This window comes from Argentina silus (assembly GCF_951799395.1).
Source record: "Argentina silus genome assembly, chromosome: X".
NCBI classification, from domain to species: Eukaryota; Metazoa; Chordata; class Actinopteri; order Argentiniformes; family Argentinidae; genus Argentina; species Argentina silus.
The window spans coordinates 27,768,021-27,781,603 of NC_139653.1; the positions used below are offsets into that span (position 1 = coordinate 27,768,021).

The window sequence follows — 13,583 nt, forward strand, 5'->3', positions numbered from 1 at the left end:
AGCCACAGAGAGGGCCGCGAAGGGGCCTGTTGAGACACTGGGCTTCATATGGGATGTCAAATAGACTAATGTGTGTGAACCTCTGCAATTCTACTCTTATGGGACTTATTGTCCCTTTGAAATCTGCTGTTGATTTTGCCAGAAGAATAGCCAAGAAATTTCTACTCTCTCCACACAGTCCCAAGATATAGCGCACCAAAATAAGGGGTATTTGGAAATCTCTAAGTACAGTAAGATGTACACTGTAAGTGTATTATGGTCAGAGGCCATAGATATGGTTTATTTATTATTATTGTTTATTATTATGATAGATGTTTATTATTTGGTGACCAAACAACAGAGGGTGAACAAACAACAAGTCTGCAGATTGTACACCAGATTAAAACAAGTGTACAGTAAACATGTTGTCTCCCACAAATGATGTAGCGCCTCTCTATAAAAGGACAGTGATGGGAAACCTGTGAATGAAACGTTTATTCATAAACATTTCAATATGACACTCTGGTTGTCTGTGTTTTACAGTGCTGTGTCCCCGATGTGCACAGAGAGAATTTCTCTTGGTGCGATCGCCTTCTGTGATCAAATAGAAAAATAATTTGGGCACCATTTTATTGATATAAGACGCCTTTACTTCAAACACAAATGTCACCAATAGGCAAAGACAAAATATTGCACAGCCAATATTTCCATCAATCTTGCTTCTTATAGCTTTGCGTTGATTTCTCTAAATATTATTCACAAATTCGTTAGCTAAAACAAAACATTTGCACAGGCAAATGATGTTGTTACAAATGCGACTGGCTATAAACCAAGGTTACACAACTCTGGTTTCCGTATTGATATAGGCCAAGTTTTGGTATTAAATTTCGCTGCGTAACAGATCACTCGCAAAATATTACTCCCATATTCGTTAGGCTATATGCCTACAGCTGCATTCGTAGCCAGACTTAAAAGTTATCGGAACCTGTAGTGCTTCTTTGATTCATTATCAGTTTTGCTTCTTATAGCTTTGCATTCCCAAATTTGTTAGGCTATATGACTACTGCATTCAAGGGGCCGCGTCCACAGCGGCTGCCACTTTTTCAGAGCTGAGCAAAGTTGAAAAAGTTTTACTTTTGATAAAATGTTGTGTCGATCAATGTCACTTTTACACCAGCTGACCAATCAGATTAAAGGAGGGGCAGAACAAACACACATTTCACAACATGGCGGGTACTTCAGTTGAAAATGAAAATGTCTTCCACTACAGTTTCTGAAATAAATATACACTATTTTTGTATGAAACGAGCTGCTCTGTTACTAGCCTGGAAATGCTTAAAAAGTTCATGTTAGCATAATCTCTAATCGTTGATAGCTACCTTGCACTGTATCACATAGCCAAGCAACAACAAAAGCCCAGTGCTGCTTTAACAAAAAAAAGCTTGTTGTGGACACGGCCCCTTGCTGCCCCCTTTGCACCCTATTATGACCTGTTTAATAACGTCACCTCAAAACTCATAAACAATCTCTATGGCAAGATGCATCTTTCACCGTAGTTTCGTCAGAATTGGGCCAATAAATTATATTTTTTAAAGCTGATCTATAAAAAATAAAAAATAAAATAATGGGGCCAATCAGTGTAATTTCGTACATTTCCCATCTGTATGGCAAGATCCATCATTCAATGTCATCAAAATTGTCCCAGTGATGTCAGAGAAAAAGCTTGTGACATAGAATGGACAGAGACCATTTCATAGTCCCCATTCCGATTTCATCAGTGGGGGACGATGAGGTTATGAAGTCAGACTGACCGGTCAATATGGTAACATAGGGAGAGAGGGAGGGAAGAGAAGGAGATGAGGTAGAAAAAGAATGGAGGAATCAAATGGAAAAGAGAAGTATAGGGATGGAAGGAGGAGGGAGCTAATTTCAGAGGTTGAGGCTTTTAGCTAAACACACTTTAACCCACGTTAACCCTATAGGATTCAACTACAGCACTGTAGTGACACCACAGTAGTTACTAATCGAATAATCGAATGTAGAACAACACCTATTATTACACAGACCCCCCCCCCCCCCCCACACACACACACACACACACACACACACACACACATACATACATACAAACAAAGTATAGGGCACATGCTGGTCTTACTGAGGTGTAGAGGAAACCCTCTCCATTCATGGCAGCGTAGAGGCCAGCCTTCACTCCCTGGATGGCCACCACCCTCAGACCCACTGGGATAAGGTTAAACAGGGCTGAGGAGAGAGAGATGAGGGAGGACAGTGTTACTTACTTGAGTCGAATACACACAGGTAATAGATCATACCTATCTGTACGCGTAGCATAGTACAGGGAACACCTCATATAACATCCATAGTGTGGTGAGTGTTCTCCAGAGGTCATTAAAGTGAAAAGCTAGATTCAGTGGAAGGAAAGTGATCTATGGTTGAGCGCCGGGTGAACACAGTGAAGGAAAAGGTGATAACGTGATCTAATCAGATAAGCACTTTGGGTAAAGGAAGGTGCCAACATTCCCCAGTCTTATCGACAGGCTCTTTGTTGACTCACAAATTGCAGGCAGAAAAAGAGTACTGTATACCAGGGGCCAGGACAGAGAGAAAGAGAGAGAGTGTGTGTGTGTGTGTGTGTGTGTGTGTGTGTGTGTGTGTGTGTGTGTGTGTGTGTGTGTGTGTGTGTGTGTGTGTGTGTGTGTGTGTGTGTGTGTGTGTGTGTGTGTGTGTGTGTGTGTGTGTGTGTGTGTGTGTGTGTGTGTATGGGGGGTGGTTCAAAAGAAAGGGGAGAGTAGGATAAAGAAACTGAAATCTGTGGACTTCAACATGGAGGGGAGCATACCACACCAGCTGGGCTTCATACAGTATGCAGCTGTGTTATTGTAAGACAGTGTGACTGGGTTTGTTATCCTGTTGAGACATCAGGCTTACAATCGTACCCTTTACACCTCTGTATTTACTGCTTAACCCTCAGAAACTAGCTACCTCATCCTCCTAATCAACTCATGACATCACATCCTCCTTCCAACCGGAGTGAGAACTGGCAAAGTTTCTTAACACTGTTGACTAGATTCTTGCTAAAGCCTAAAACAATGTGCTATAATACCATCCTCATAAAGCTCCTGTTAATGCCAACCTTATACAGCTCTGCAATGCCAATCTCACAAAGCACAGCAATCATCCCTTCTGGATCATAAAATGCTAAGCCTTTTGGATGCGCTGATGTGGGCTCTGCTGATAAAAGTAAAAACTGAGAGGGATAGGTGATATAATCCATGAGGACACAAATCCACAAATAAGATGCAAGCAAAAATACTCCAGCATGAGTGGGTGCAACTGAGCTCCTGTAAGAAGGAGCCTCCGGCTACAGCTCGCCAGGCATTAATCCTCTCTACACGAAAGCACATACCATCCACTCTAAAAGAGCACAACTGGGCGGTGCCTGTCGATTTGGATAGGAACACAGAGGATTGGTCCAACTCCAAGCTCTCCTATCCTCAGCTCATGGAGTTTACACAGAGACCCTTCTCAAGCTGTTCTACTCCATTTTTGCAGTAGGAGATCTGACACCAAGCCCAACATCTTGCCAGTTGTTTATTCTTCTTCTCTGAAACCTTGGCAACTCATATATTCTGTACTCCCTTCTCTCAGATATCAGGAGTGGCTTTCTCTTCCCCTAGTACAGGGAGGAGGAGTTTTGACTTTCATTTGCTATGAATTTTGTTCTGCAGAGTTCTAGAGTTTCTGCTAGAGCCCTGCCACCCCCTCTTCAACTTCAGGACTGGCATCACAGGTAATCGCCCCTGCAAGGTGCTGCAGAGCTGTAACACACACACACACTGACATAGACCTATGGAATTACTGTGTGAGTCAACCGTATATGCAGGTGACATGTGTTTAATCACCCCTTATGCAGCAGGGATCTCAAAGAGCAGAAGACGAGATATGCAACCTGATATACAAATATTAGACTACAAAATACACTGAATTGGGAATATGAGGGGGGACATCTAAATCTTTAAAAACTCTGTGTCTCCTCTACCTATCTGTGTGAACTCTGACTGCTGTATCTCAGACTGTTACTGCTGTAACTTTGGGACAGCACTGGTCACTTCCCAGCCTGCAGGACAGACAGCTCTTGACAGTGAATAGATTGTGGGGGTGAATGGACTCACCCAGCTAAGAAAATGTGTGCCATCCATCACTCCATTCTGTGTGTCTGCCCATTTCCTGCTTGTGTCCTAATCAACTCCTAGTCCTAATCCTAATAAACAAGTTTAGTCCAATTAGACAAATGTGTGCAGAACAGTCTGGTATGCGCAGGTAAGTATGTTGAGTGCAGGTGGATGGTGTTGAGTGATGAGCCATGATATGCAGGTGATCATAGAGCAAGTATGTTAATCATGATAAAATGACATTCATTGTCATGCATCAAAAGTTGGCAGAGTTGTTATGTATTATCGTATTATCATCTAAATCAGTGGTCACCAACCTTTTCCAGCATAAGATCACCTTCTAACTAAAGACACAAACCAAGATCGACCCCCCCCCTAATGGTTACACACTGCATGAAGCATGCCTTGGCGTGAGAGTGCTGTGCTTCAGTGCGCTCCACACACTCCGCATTAGTGATTTTGAATCGGCTCTTTTTGGTGAACATTGGGAACCGAGTCACAAATCTGAAGAGCCGTTGATCTAAATTAATCCTCTGTGGTACTAGCTCTGTGGGCTTGAGAATGTCTGGCAGAATGGAGTTGTCTAGCAGAATGGAGTTGGCATAAACTCACTGTAGTCGCTGTTCTCGTCCTTGGTCCCATTGATGGTGCCGTCCGGCTGCATCTGCAGGTGGAACCCCTGCTCACTGAACAGTCGTGTCACAATGCCCTTCAGCTGCGGCTCTGCAACACAACAGAGAGCACGGCCAGGGATAAGGGTTAGGTGGTCTGGTCACTACGCATTCACATGATATCGACACACACACACACACACACACACACACACACACACACACACACACACACACACACACACACACACACACACACACACACACACACACACACACACACACACACACACACACACACACACACACACACCTACCAAGGCATCATTATAGTGTCATGTGATGCACATGTAAACAATCAGCTTGGGCCATTGTCTTGGACCATCACTCAATGTGAGAAGTTCAAGAGCCATTATCAATGGGGATGTGTTTTTCTGACCAGGAAGAAAAGGCCCAAGTCATGGCCAAAGATAGCTATCCAAAGTTGGATAGAACTATAGTTGGATAGATTATAGAGGTCATTCTTTACAGAGTCTTATGATAATACAGATGCCAACTAACAGTCTACCGCTTCTCCTGATCACGCACAGTGCACAATGTGGGACAGATAAACTCGGCACTACAGCCTGACACCCAAGTCATGCTGGAAGAGATGGAAAAAGACAAAAATACAGTACTATTTAGAGCAGGTCGGTGTGCCAGTTAAAAGCTGAGACAGACCCAGTGGCTGATAGAATCCCTGAAAGGTGGATCCATTACAGCCTATGCAGGAGTGCAGTCTGACTATCCTCTCACCAAGAAATTGGCCACATAAACACTCACACCTTTTACTGGCTGCCTGCCTGCCTGTTAGTACTGGCTTGTGGATGATCAATAAATTCTGCTCCATCAATGGTGCTTCAGCTCAATGTGGGAAACCACTGCAACAACCCTCCAGGTAAACAATTAGGCCTACTGTACCTCACCTGTAAAACCAAGCTAAATAGCCCTTGGTGCATTGCAGGGGTAACCAATTTGACCACTAGCCTACATTGTTAAAAACTCTGAAGGCCTAGATGTGAAGAGGAGGTGGATGGCAGCATAGTTACAGATTCCAGTACATCAGTATGAAAAATAAAACAATCAGCAAAGTTATGGATTAAAGCATTAATAACACTGAGGCCGCACACAGTCTGACACCGATGTCGACACGCTCTACTCGACAGAACAGATGGGTGCCCATAGACATACATATTGCCCACGGCCCGCCCCTGACACTGACACTGAGTTCACTTGGCACACCTGCGCGAAGGTCACTGACCTGGTTTCCGGCGGACAGGTCTTTTCTTGCCGCTGCAGAAACGAACTTTGCTGAAAACAGTAAATATATGTCTCTCACACAAAGAACGAGGGTCTTTGGTGGGGCTTGTGCGGCGTTTAGAGGTGGCAACCTTTTCGCTGTTTGACTCTCTTGCTTGACGTTTCTGTCGTATCAAGGAGCTGGCGATCGCCGCCGCCATCTCCCCAGTAGGCTAATCCTGTTGACCACTTGAATGGTCTTTAAATCTAATAAATATGAGATATTGTGAAGATTAAATAGAGGATATTGATTATGACCGTTCCAATGTATGTACGTGGCTGCGCACGTGAGCCATCTCGACAAACATATAGGTAGTATGTCTGAAGTTTACAATTATGAAACATATTTGCGATTCGGATTAGATTAACAGGCATAATGGTGACATGGTCATAAATATCGAATAGAGCAAGGATTGTCTTTAAAAATATCGCTGCATATTTGCAGACAAGATTATGTTCACCACATGGGCGAAAGTGTCACAGGCTATAGCTCCTGCTGAAGTAGCCTAGAGTTTATTCCAAAAATATTCCCATGAGTTGTCCCGTAAATAGTATCACTATTCATCATTTTCATTCTTCATCACATTCCTCAACTTTCGTAGTTCTCTGGCAGGAATGCAACATCTGGATGCGTAAACACACAGCCAACGGTCAATCGTCTTGTGCAGCATGACGGGCTCGACACGCGAGCCCCAGGTAGAGAGCCCAAATTCGAAACTCTAATGTTTTCTGGAGGATGTAGAGTGCCAGCAAATTGAAAAACAGTTGAGGGATCTAAGCCGCCAACAGACCCACAGGTAATAAAAGTCCTAAAGCGGACATCATTCGGAATCAGTGAGCGTTCATCTCACATTTAGTAGTCTGCGTAATTAAAGAGAAATAAAAGAGAAATTATAAAAGCAACCGGCGAATTCTGCTCTAAAATGCTTAACTTGCGAGTGGTTTTCAGGCATGCTCTTCTCTCTACGTGATTGTGGTTCGGATGAGGAGGTCTCGGAAGCTGAGAGCGAGAGGGAGAAGAAACCAGAGGGAGGGGGATTCGGTGAGTTAGCGGAGGAGTGTAGTCAGAGAGATAGAGAGATGTAGCCTACTGTGAACGAGAGAGAAAAAGGCACAGTTTAGGAGGCGCAGGCAGCTTGGTGACATCTTTTTTTTCTCTTTTTTTTTTAAATAGCCATGTATGAATCTCCCTGTAGCCCAGATTCAGCAGGAGGATAAAGTAATTCGATACACTTTGATGTATGGCCATTTAAGGGGCAAACTGCAATTCAAACAACAAAGCGGTCACTACGCCACTTTTTTGTAAACAGCTAAGGGATATGGGGCTGGAGAAATGTAATCACTCTCAAATTCATAGATGGACCTATGGATGCAAGGACTGACCATCCATAAAATCAGAATTATAGTTTTAACCATGTTTTTTAAGACAGTGTTTGTTTTCATTTACATTATTATTGAGATTATTTGGGGTTCTTTTGGGCAATCTAGGATTGGCATTTCCAAGGGTCGATTGTGGCACGTGCAGTTTTGGCTTTTATATAGGCAGATAGATGAGAGGATAGATAGATAGATCAAAGAGGGGAGGGGTAGATCAATAACATTTATAGAGTTTCATAAGTATGAGTTATACTGAGAAAAGCGGTAGTGACTGGCAATAGGAAGAAAGGATGAAGTGATAGTATGGTGGACAGATGGATAAACATGAAAGGTTGTCAGAAGGTAGGATAGCCAGATAGATGAGAGCAGGTTATACAGTAGGATGGATGAATAGATGGGGGGAAGTAGTTCAATCAATACAGTTAAGAGGTTAATCTGTATGGGTTTTACTGAATAAAGCAGTAGTGACTGGTGAAATGAAGAAAGGATGATGGCTAGGTAGTTGTAAGAAAGTGAGATAGTAGGATGGACAGTTTGATTAAAGATGGTTAGAGGGTAAGATAGCCAGATAGATGAGAAGGTTAGATATAGAGATAGATATATAGTTGGATAGATAGATGCAAGCAAGCTTAAGCAAGCCCACAAATTCTTATAAGTATGAGAAAGAACTTCCTTGGACTTCCTGAAGCAAGCCCACTAACTAATAGTTGGATTTGCAAGCCCACTAATAAGTATGACAGATAGCTATAGTTGGCTTTCTAGTTACTTAGCAAGATATATTTCTAGATTAGATTGAAGGGTGGCATCCTATCTAGTTAGTCTATTTGTAAAAGACAGAGCTAGCTAGCTAGAGACATAAGGAACTTGCTATCCAGTAAGATGGCTAGCTAGCAAATGTAGCACTAGCAATGTTACCTATCTTCCAAGTGGCAGTTTTTATCAGTTAAAAAGTGTTGTCGGCAACATGAGGTTTGGAATTTACAAGTGTGTTATTTTGACAATATTGCATAATAAAAGGTTTATAAAACAAATTACTTGTAATGGCCACCATTAACTTCCTGTAAGTTGCTAAGTTCCAGTTTTCCAAGTTTTGTTTTTAACACCACCTAATGAGAGTTTTTGAAGTTACAAAAAATTTAATAGGTATCAAAACCAAAAGTCATAGCAACACAAGTTGGACCTCTCAGCACATAAAGTTGGATTGGTGTGAATATCCTAAAAGTTGTAGGAGGAATAGCACTGGGGAGAATTGCAATAATAATAATAAGTATGACAAAGAGTTGGACTTGCCCATGAAGCAAACCCACCTAATAAGTATGGGCAAGAACAATAGTTGGACTTGGTGAAGCAAGCCTACTAATAATAATAAGGCATGGGGCTTGACTGGATTATGACACGACACCACTGTATTACCTACTGAACACCTTTTTTTAAAAATGTGTTCAACCAGAGGCCAACCAGACTCTTGTAACAACTTTTAGATGACACAGTTAAACAGTAAAACACAACGTTTTAAATCAGTAGTGTGTCGATGGAATTCCATACCATGTCCTCCAAAACCAATTGACCAAGCAACTCATCCAATCTATAATGTCACATGTATGACCTCCCCTCTCTCATGTCAGCTGTTACTGGCATCACCACCCAATCTTATTAGTGTGTTGCGAAGTACGCTACTGTTATTTGCCATACTTAATTAGTGGGCTTGCTTTAAACTTTTTTTTTCAAACTAATTGATAATTGATTTAGGCCAACATTCTGACAGCCAAACTATACCAACTGTCATAGCTGGCATGGCGCTGTAACGTCTCTGTACCATGAGCCACAGTCTAACAACTCACAGTGATCTATGAGACATGCTAGACAGCATGCAAAAGCAGCATGCAAAAGCAGCATGCCTGCGAAGCAAGGCGCGCTTGAAGCAGGGTAGTTTTACACTTCAAGTCTATTTTCCTCGGCAGCAAGAGCTTTGCGGTGGCGTAGATGCAGAAAAATAAGCACATAATATCAAATATAAATTCACAAAAATCACGCTGCACACATTTAAAGGTTTGGTAGATTAGTTTGCAGATTAGTAGTCTAGGTTTGAAGAACATAGCCTCCCGTTATGTAGTGTAGCCGAAATTATTTTCATAAAGCTTCCGTTTATGAAATATAGCCTATTTTGTCATCAAATTAACATTTATGGGAGCGCATCTCGTCTCGCTCTTGTTGCAGCACCCTGAAAACTGTGTTAACAAAACTAAGACAATATGCTCTAGTTTCGGTGTTGGTGTAGTTTAGGCGTGAGAGCCCCATTGTTACTGCAACTTCTATGGAACTTTCATAACTCTCGAATTAAAACAAAAGGAGACTTGCAGAACACATTCTTAGAATGATTACACAACAATGCACTCTCTTGCCTACCAGTTCTAACCCATTGAAACCACTCTCAACCACTAAACCAACCAACTCTACCACTCTCAATCACTAACCAACCAACTCTCTACCCACTCCACTGAACTACCCCAGGCTCATCTATCTATCTATCTATCTATCTATCTATCTATCTATCTAATCTCTCAAATCTTACCAGCCACTTTGGAAGGTAGCCAACAAAGGTTTGCGAATGCTGCTTAAATTTCAGTTTGTGACAACGCTCCTGCTGCTCCTGCCTCCTGCCTCCTCCATCTGACTGTAACTGCTGCGCATCTCACAGGGGAAAATATTTAGCGGTATTTTGTCATGTGAATGTGTTTATTTGTTATCTTTGCCTCAATGTTGGTTTTAAAAAATTAAATGTGGCTGGTAAAAAACTCAGAGTAGCTGGTGAATTTTCTCATCCACCAGACACCTTGGCTGGTAGACCAAAAAGTTAATTTTATGCCCTGCTTTCATCTATCCATCCATCCAATCAACCAACCAAACCATAAGTTGACGAACTTGACCACTTAACTTCAACTGCTAACCATAATACCTCTCATCTATCTATCTATCTATCTATCTATCTATCTATCCTTTTCTTATCTATCTTTCCCTCATCTATCTAACTGTATCTGTCTATCTATCTATAGCATCTATCAATCTCACTTTCTATCAATACATCCATCCAAACAACCAACCAACCATTCATCCATCCATCCAACCAACCAACCAATCAAACTATCTTTAACTTAACAAGCAAATCAATGTACCTATTGTCCAAACCATCTTTAAACTTTTACTATTACCAAAATGACTTTGCAAGCCCACAAAGTTTCTTGTTTTTCTAGTTATTATTATTCCAATTCTTCCACATGCTACTCTTCCTGCAACTTGTAAGTGATTTACATCAGTCCAACTTTAAAACGTGCAGAGAAATCTAACTTGAGTTTGAGTTGCTTGTATTCAACTTATTCTACTTTTTAAACGTGAGCTCCTTTGTTACTGCAACTGCCATGGAACTTTCAGGGCTCCTAAATAAAAAGCATTCTTAGAATGATTATACAACAATGCACTCTCTCTGCAACCAGTTATATCCCAATAAAACCACCCTACTCTCTCTCTAACCTACTTTAACAATCCTCTAACCTAATCTCTCTGGATATCCTTCCATCTAATCTCCCTACTCTCACTTTCTTTCAGCTACCCAGCCTTCATCCTTTCTTCTATATTCCAACCTTCTCTCATCTGCCTACATGCTACACTCTGACCATCTTTTATCCATTCTACTATCCTACTATCTCACTTTCTTTCAACAACTAACTAATCTATCGTCCACATTTAACTATATTTAAACTTTTCCCACTACCATAATAAGACTGCAAGTCCACAAAGTTTGGAACTTATTTTTCTAGTTTTCTTATGATTATATATTTTTTCTCACTGCTACTCCTCGTACAGCTTTTATGCAAAACATACTGCAATGACTGGAGTACTCAGGCAAAGGATTCAAACAAACGCACGACTCACAAAAACTTAAATCCAATAGAAAAGTCTTTACTTTCAGAAAGGTTCGGTACACAGGTAGGCAGTCAATGGTTAGGCAGAATAATCCAGGAAGGGGGTAGGCAAAGCAGGGTTTGGTACACGGGCAGGCAGTTTAAAAAGGCAGGCAGATAATCCGAAAAGGGGTAGGCAAAAGGGCAAAGTCAAAAACACACTCGGGGGTAAAAAAAAACAGGAATACTTATCACTAGGAAAAATCGCTGGAACGCTTGACACAAGGAACAAAGACGAACTGGCACAGAGACAGGGGAACACACAGACTAAATACACAGGGAAGGATGACGATGAACAAGTGAAGCTAATCGGGGCGGGGTTGACAATCACACAGGCAGGAAACATACAAGGGCAGGTTTTTAAGATTTTAAGATTAGATTCAACTTTATTGTCATTGTGCAGAGTACAAGTACAGAGACAACGAAATGCAGTTAGCGTCTAACCAGAAGTGCAAAATAGCAGAAAGTGCAATGAACAGTATTTACAGGTAGTGCAATATATGATCAGTAGTAGTGCAGTATAATATAGTATAATATAAGCAGTATAATATAGCAGTGCAGTATGTGAGTAGCAGTAGCATTATAGCAGAATAAATAGTTACAGTATGAGCAGTGTAGCAGCATATGAGCTGTATGGGTAATGCAGGTGGTGAAGTGTCTGAATATTAAAGAAAAGGGCCCATCTGGCTTGCCTGGCATTGAGCCGTTTGGCGGTCTGGATGTATTCCAAGTTTTCATGGTCAGCCTGGGGAGACCACTGAAACTTGACATTAGAGGAGGTGAGGGCATGCAGCAGGATGGCAATAGTACTAAAGTTTCTGATAAAACGTCTGTAGTTTGCAAACCCCAGAAAACACTGAACTAGTTTACAACTAGAACCCCAGGAATGCAACGGTGGAGGCATGGAACTCGCATTTCTCTGCTTTAATGAAGAGCTGGTTATCGAGGAGGCACTGAAGAACTTGGTGGACGTGCTGGACGTGAGACTTCTCGTCAGGGGAGAAGATGAGGATATCGTCCAGGTAGACGAAGACGAACCGATTCAGCATGTCTCAGAGAACATCATTCACCAGAGCCTGGAACACAGCTGGGGCATTGGTAAGACCAAAAGGCATTACGAGATACTCGTAGTGACCACTAGGAGTGTTGAAGGCCATTTTCCACTCGTCCCCCTCCCTTATCCTTACCAAATGATAAGCATTTCTAACATCTAGTTTGGTAAAGATCTTAGCCCCGTGCAACATTTCAAATGCTGATGAGATAAGAGGGAGGGGGTATCTGTTCTTGATGGTGATGTCATTCAAGCCTCGGTAGTCGATTAAGTGTCTTGTTGATGAAAAAGAAACCAGCCCCAGCAGGAGAAGAGGATGGGCAAATGATACCGACAGCGAGGGAAGAGTCAATGTACCTTTTCATAGCATGCCTCTCAGGGGCTGACAAGGAATAGAGGTGCCCTCTGGTAGGTGAAGTTCCTGGGAGCAAGTCTATAGAGCAGTCATAGGGCCGATGAGGAGGCAGAGAGGTAGCTCAGGCTTTATTGAAAACTTCCTTGAGGTCAAAGTAACAGGAGGGAACACTGGAGAGATCCGGGAAGTCGGAGTCCGATGAAGCCAGAAGATGTGAGGAGACAGGAGACTTAGGAGGCGCTGGAAACTCATGAGACACAGGAGATGCAGAGTCCAGAGGTTGAGGAGACACCGGACCAGGAACTGACGGAAGGCAGGAGTTTCAGCATCCCTCGCCCCAACCCGTAACCTCCCCAGTGGACCAGTTTATGTGGGGGTTATGCTTAGAGAGCCAAGGATAACCCTGGATGAGAGGATGTAAAGGGTTGAAAAGATAGTAGCTCAGGAATTCAGTGTGGTTGTTGCCAATGATTAATTGAATGGGTTGAGTACGGTGAGTGACTCTGCACAACAGGTGACCATCTAAAGCGTTCTTCTAATGGTTTGGGCAAAGACGAACTGGCACAGAGACAGGGGAACACAGACTAAATACACAGGGATGGATGATGAGGAACAGGTGAAGCTAATCAGGGCGGGGTCGACAATCACACAGGCAGGAAACACACAAGGGCAGCTGGTGAAGTGTCTGAGATGAGAGACAAGGTGAGGAACACAAAACAA

At 42.4% G+C, this 13,583-nt stretch overlaps 1 protein-coding gene across 3 annotated transcripts in view; it reads right to left on the reverse strand.

Moving 5' to 3' along the window:
- Window positions 1–13,583, reverse strand: part of fgf12b (fibroblast growth factor 12b) — a gene marked incomplete at its 5' end in the record, with an annotated part of 45,849 nt that overhangs the window by 15,511 nt on the left and 16,755 nt on the right. For 2 of the 3 annotated variants that reach the window (XM_083694466.1, XM_083694465.1), the window contains 2 exons: window positions 2,138–2,241; window positions 4,785–4,895. In XM_083694466.1, coding sequence (XP_083550592.1) covers window positions 2,138–2,241; window positions 4,785–4,895 — 215 coding nt within the window. Of the gene's footprint in view, window positions 1–2,137; window positions 2,242–4,784; window positions 4,896–6,083; window positions 6,283–13,583 lie in introns of those variants that run through there. The other variant, XM_083694464.1, reaches the window with a different exon arrangement.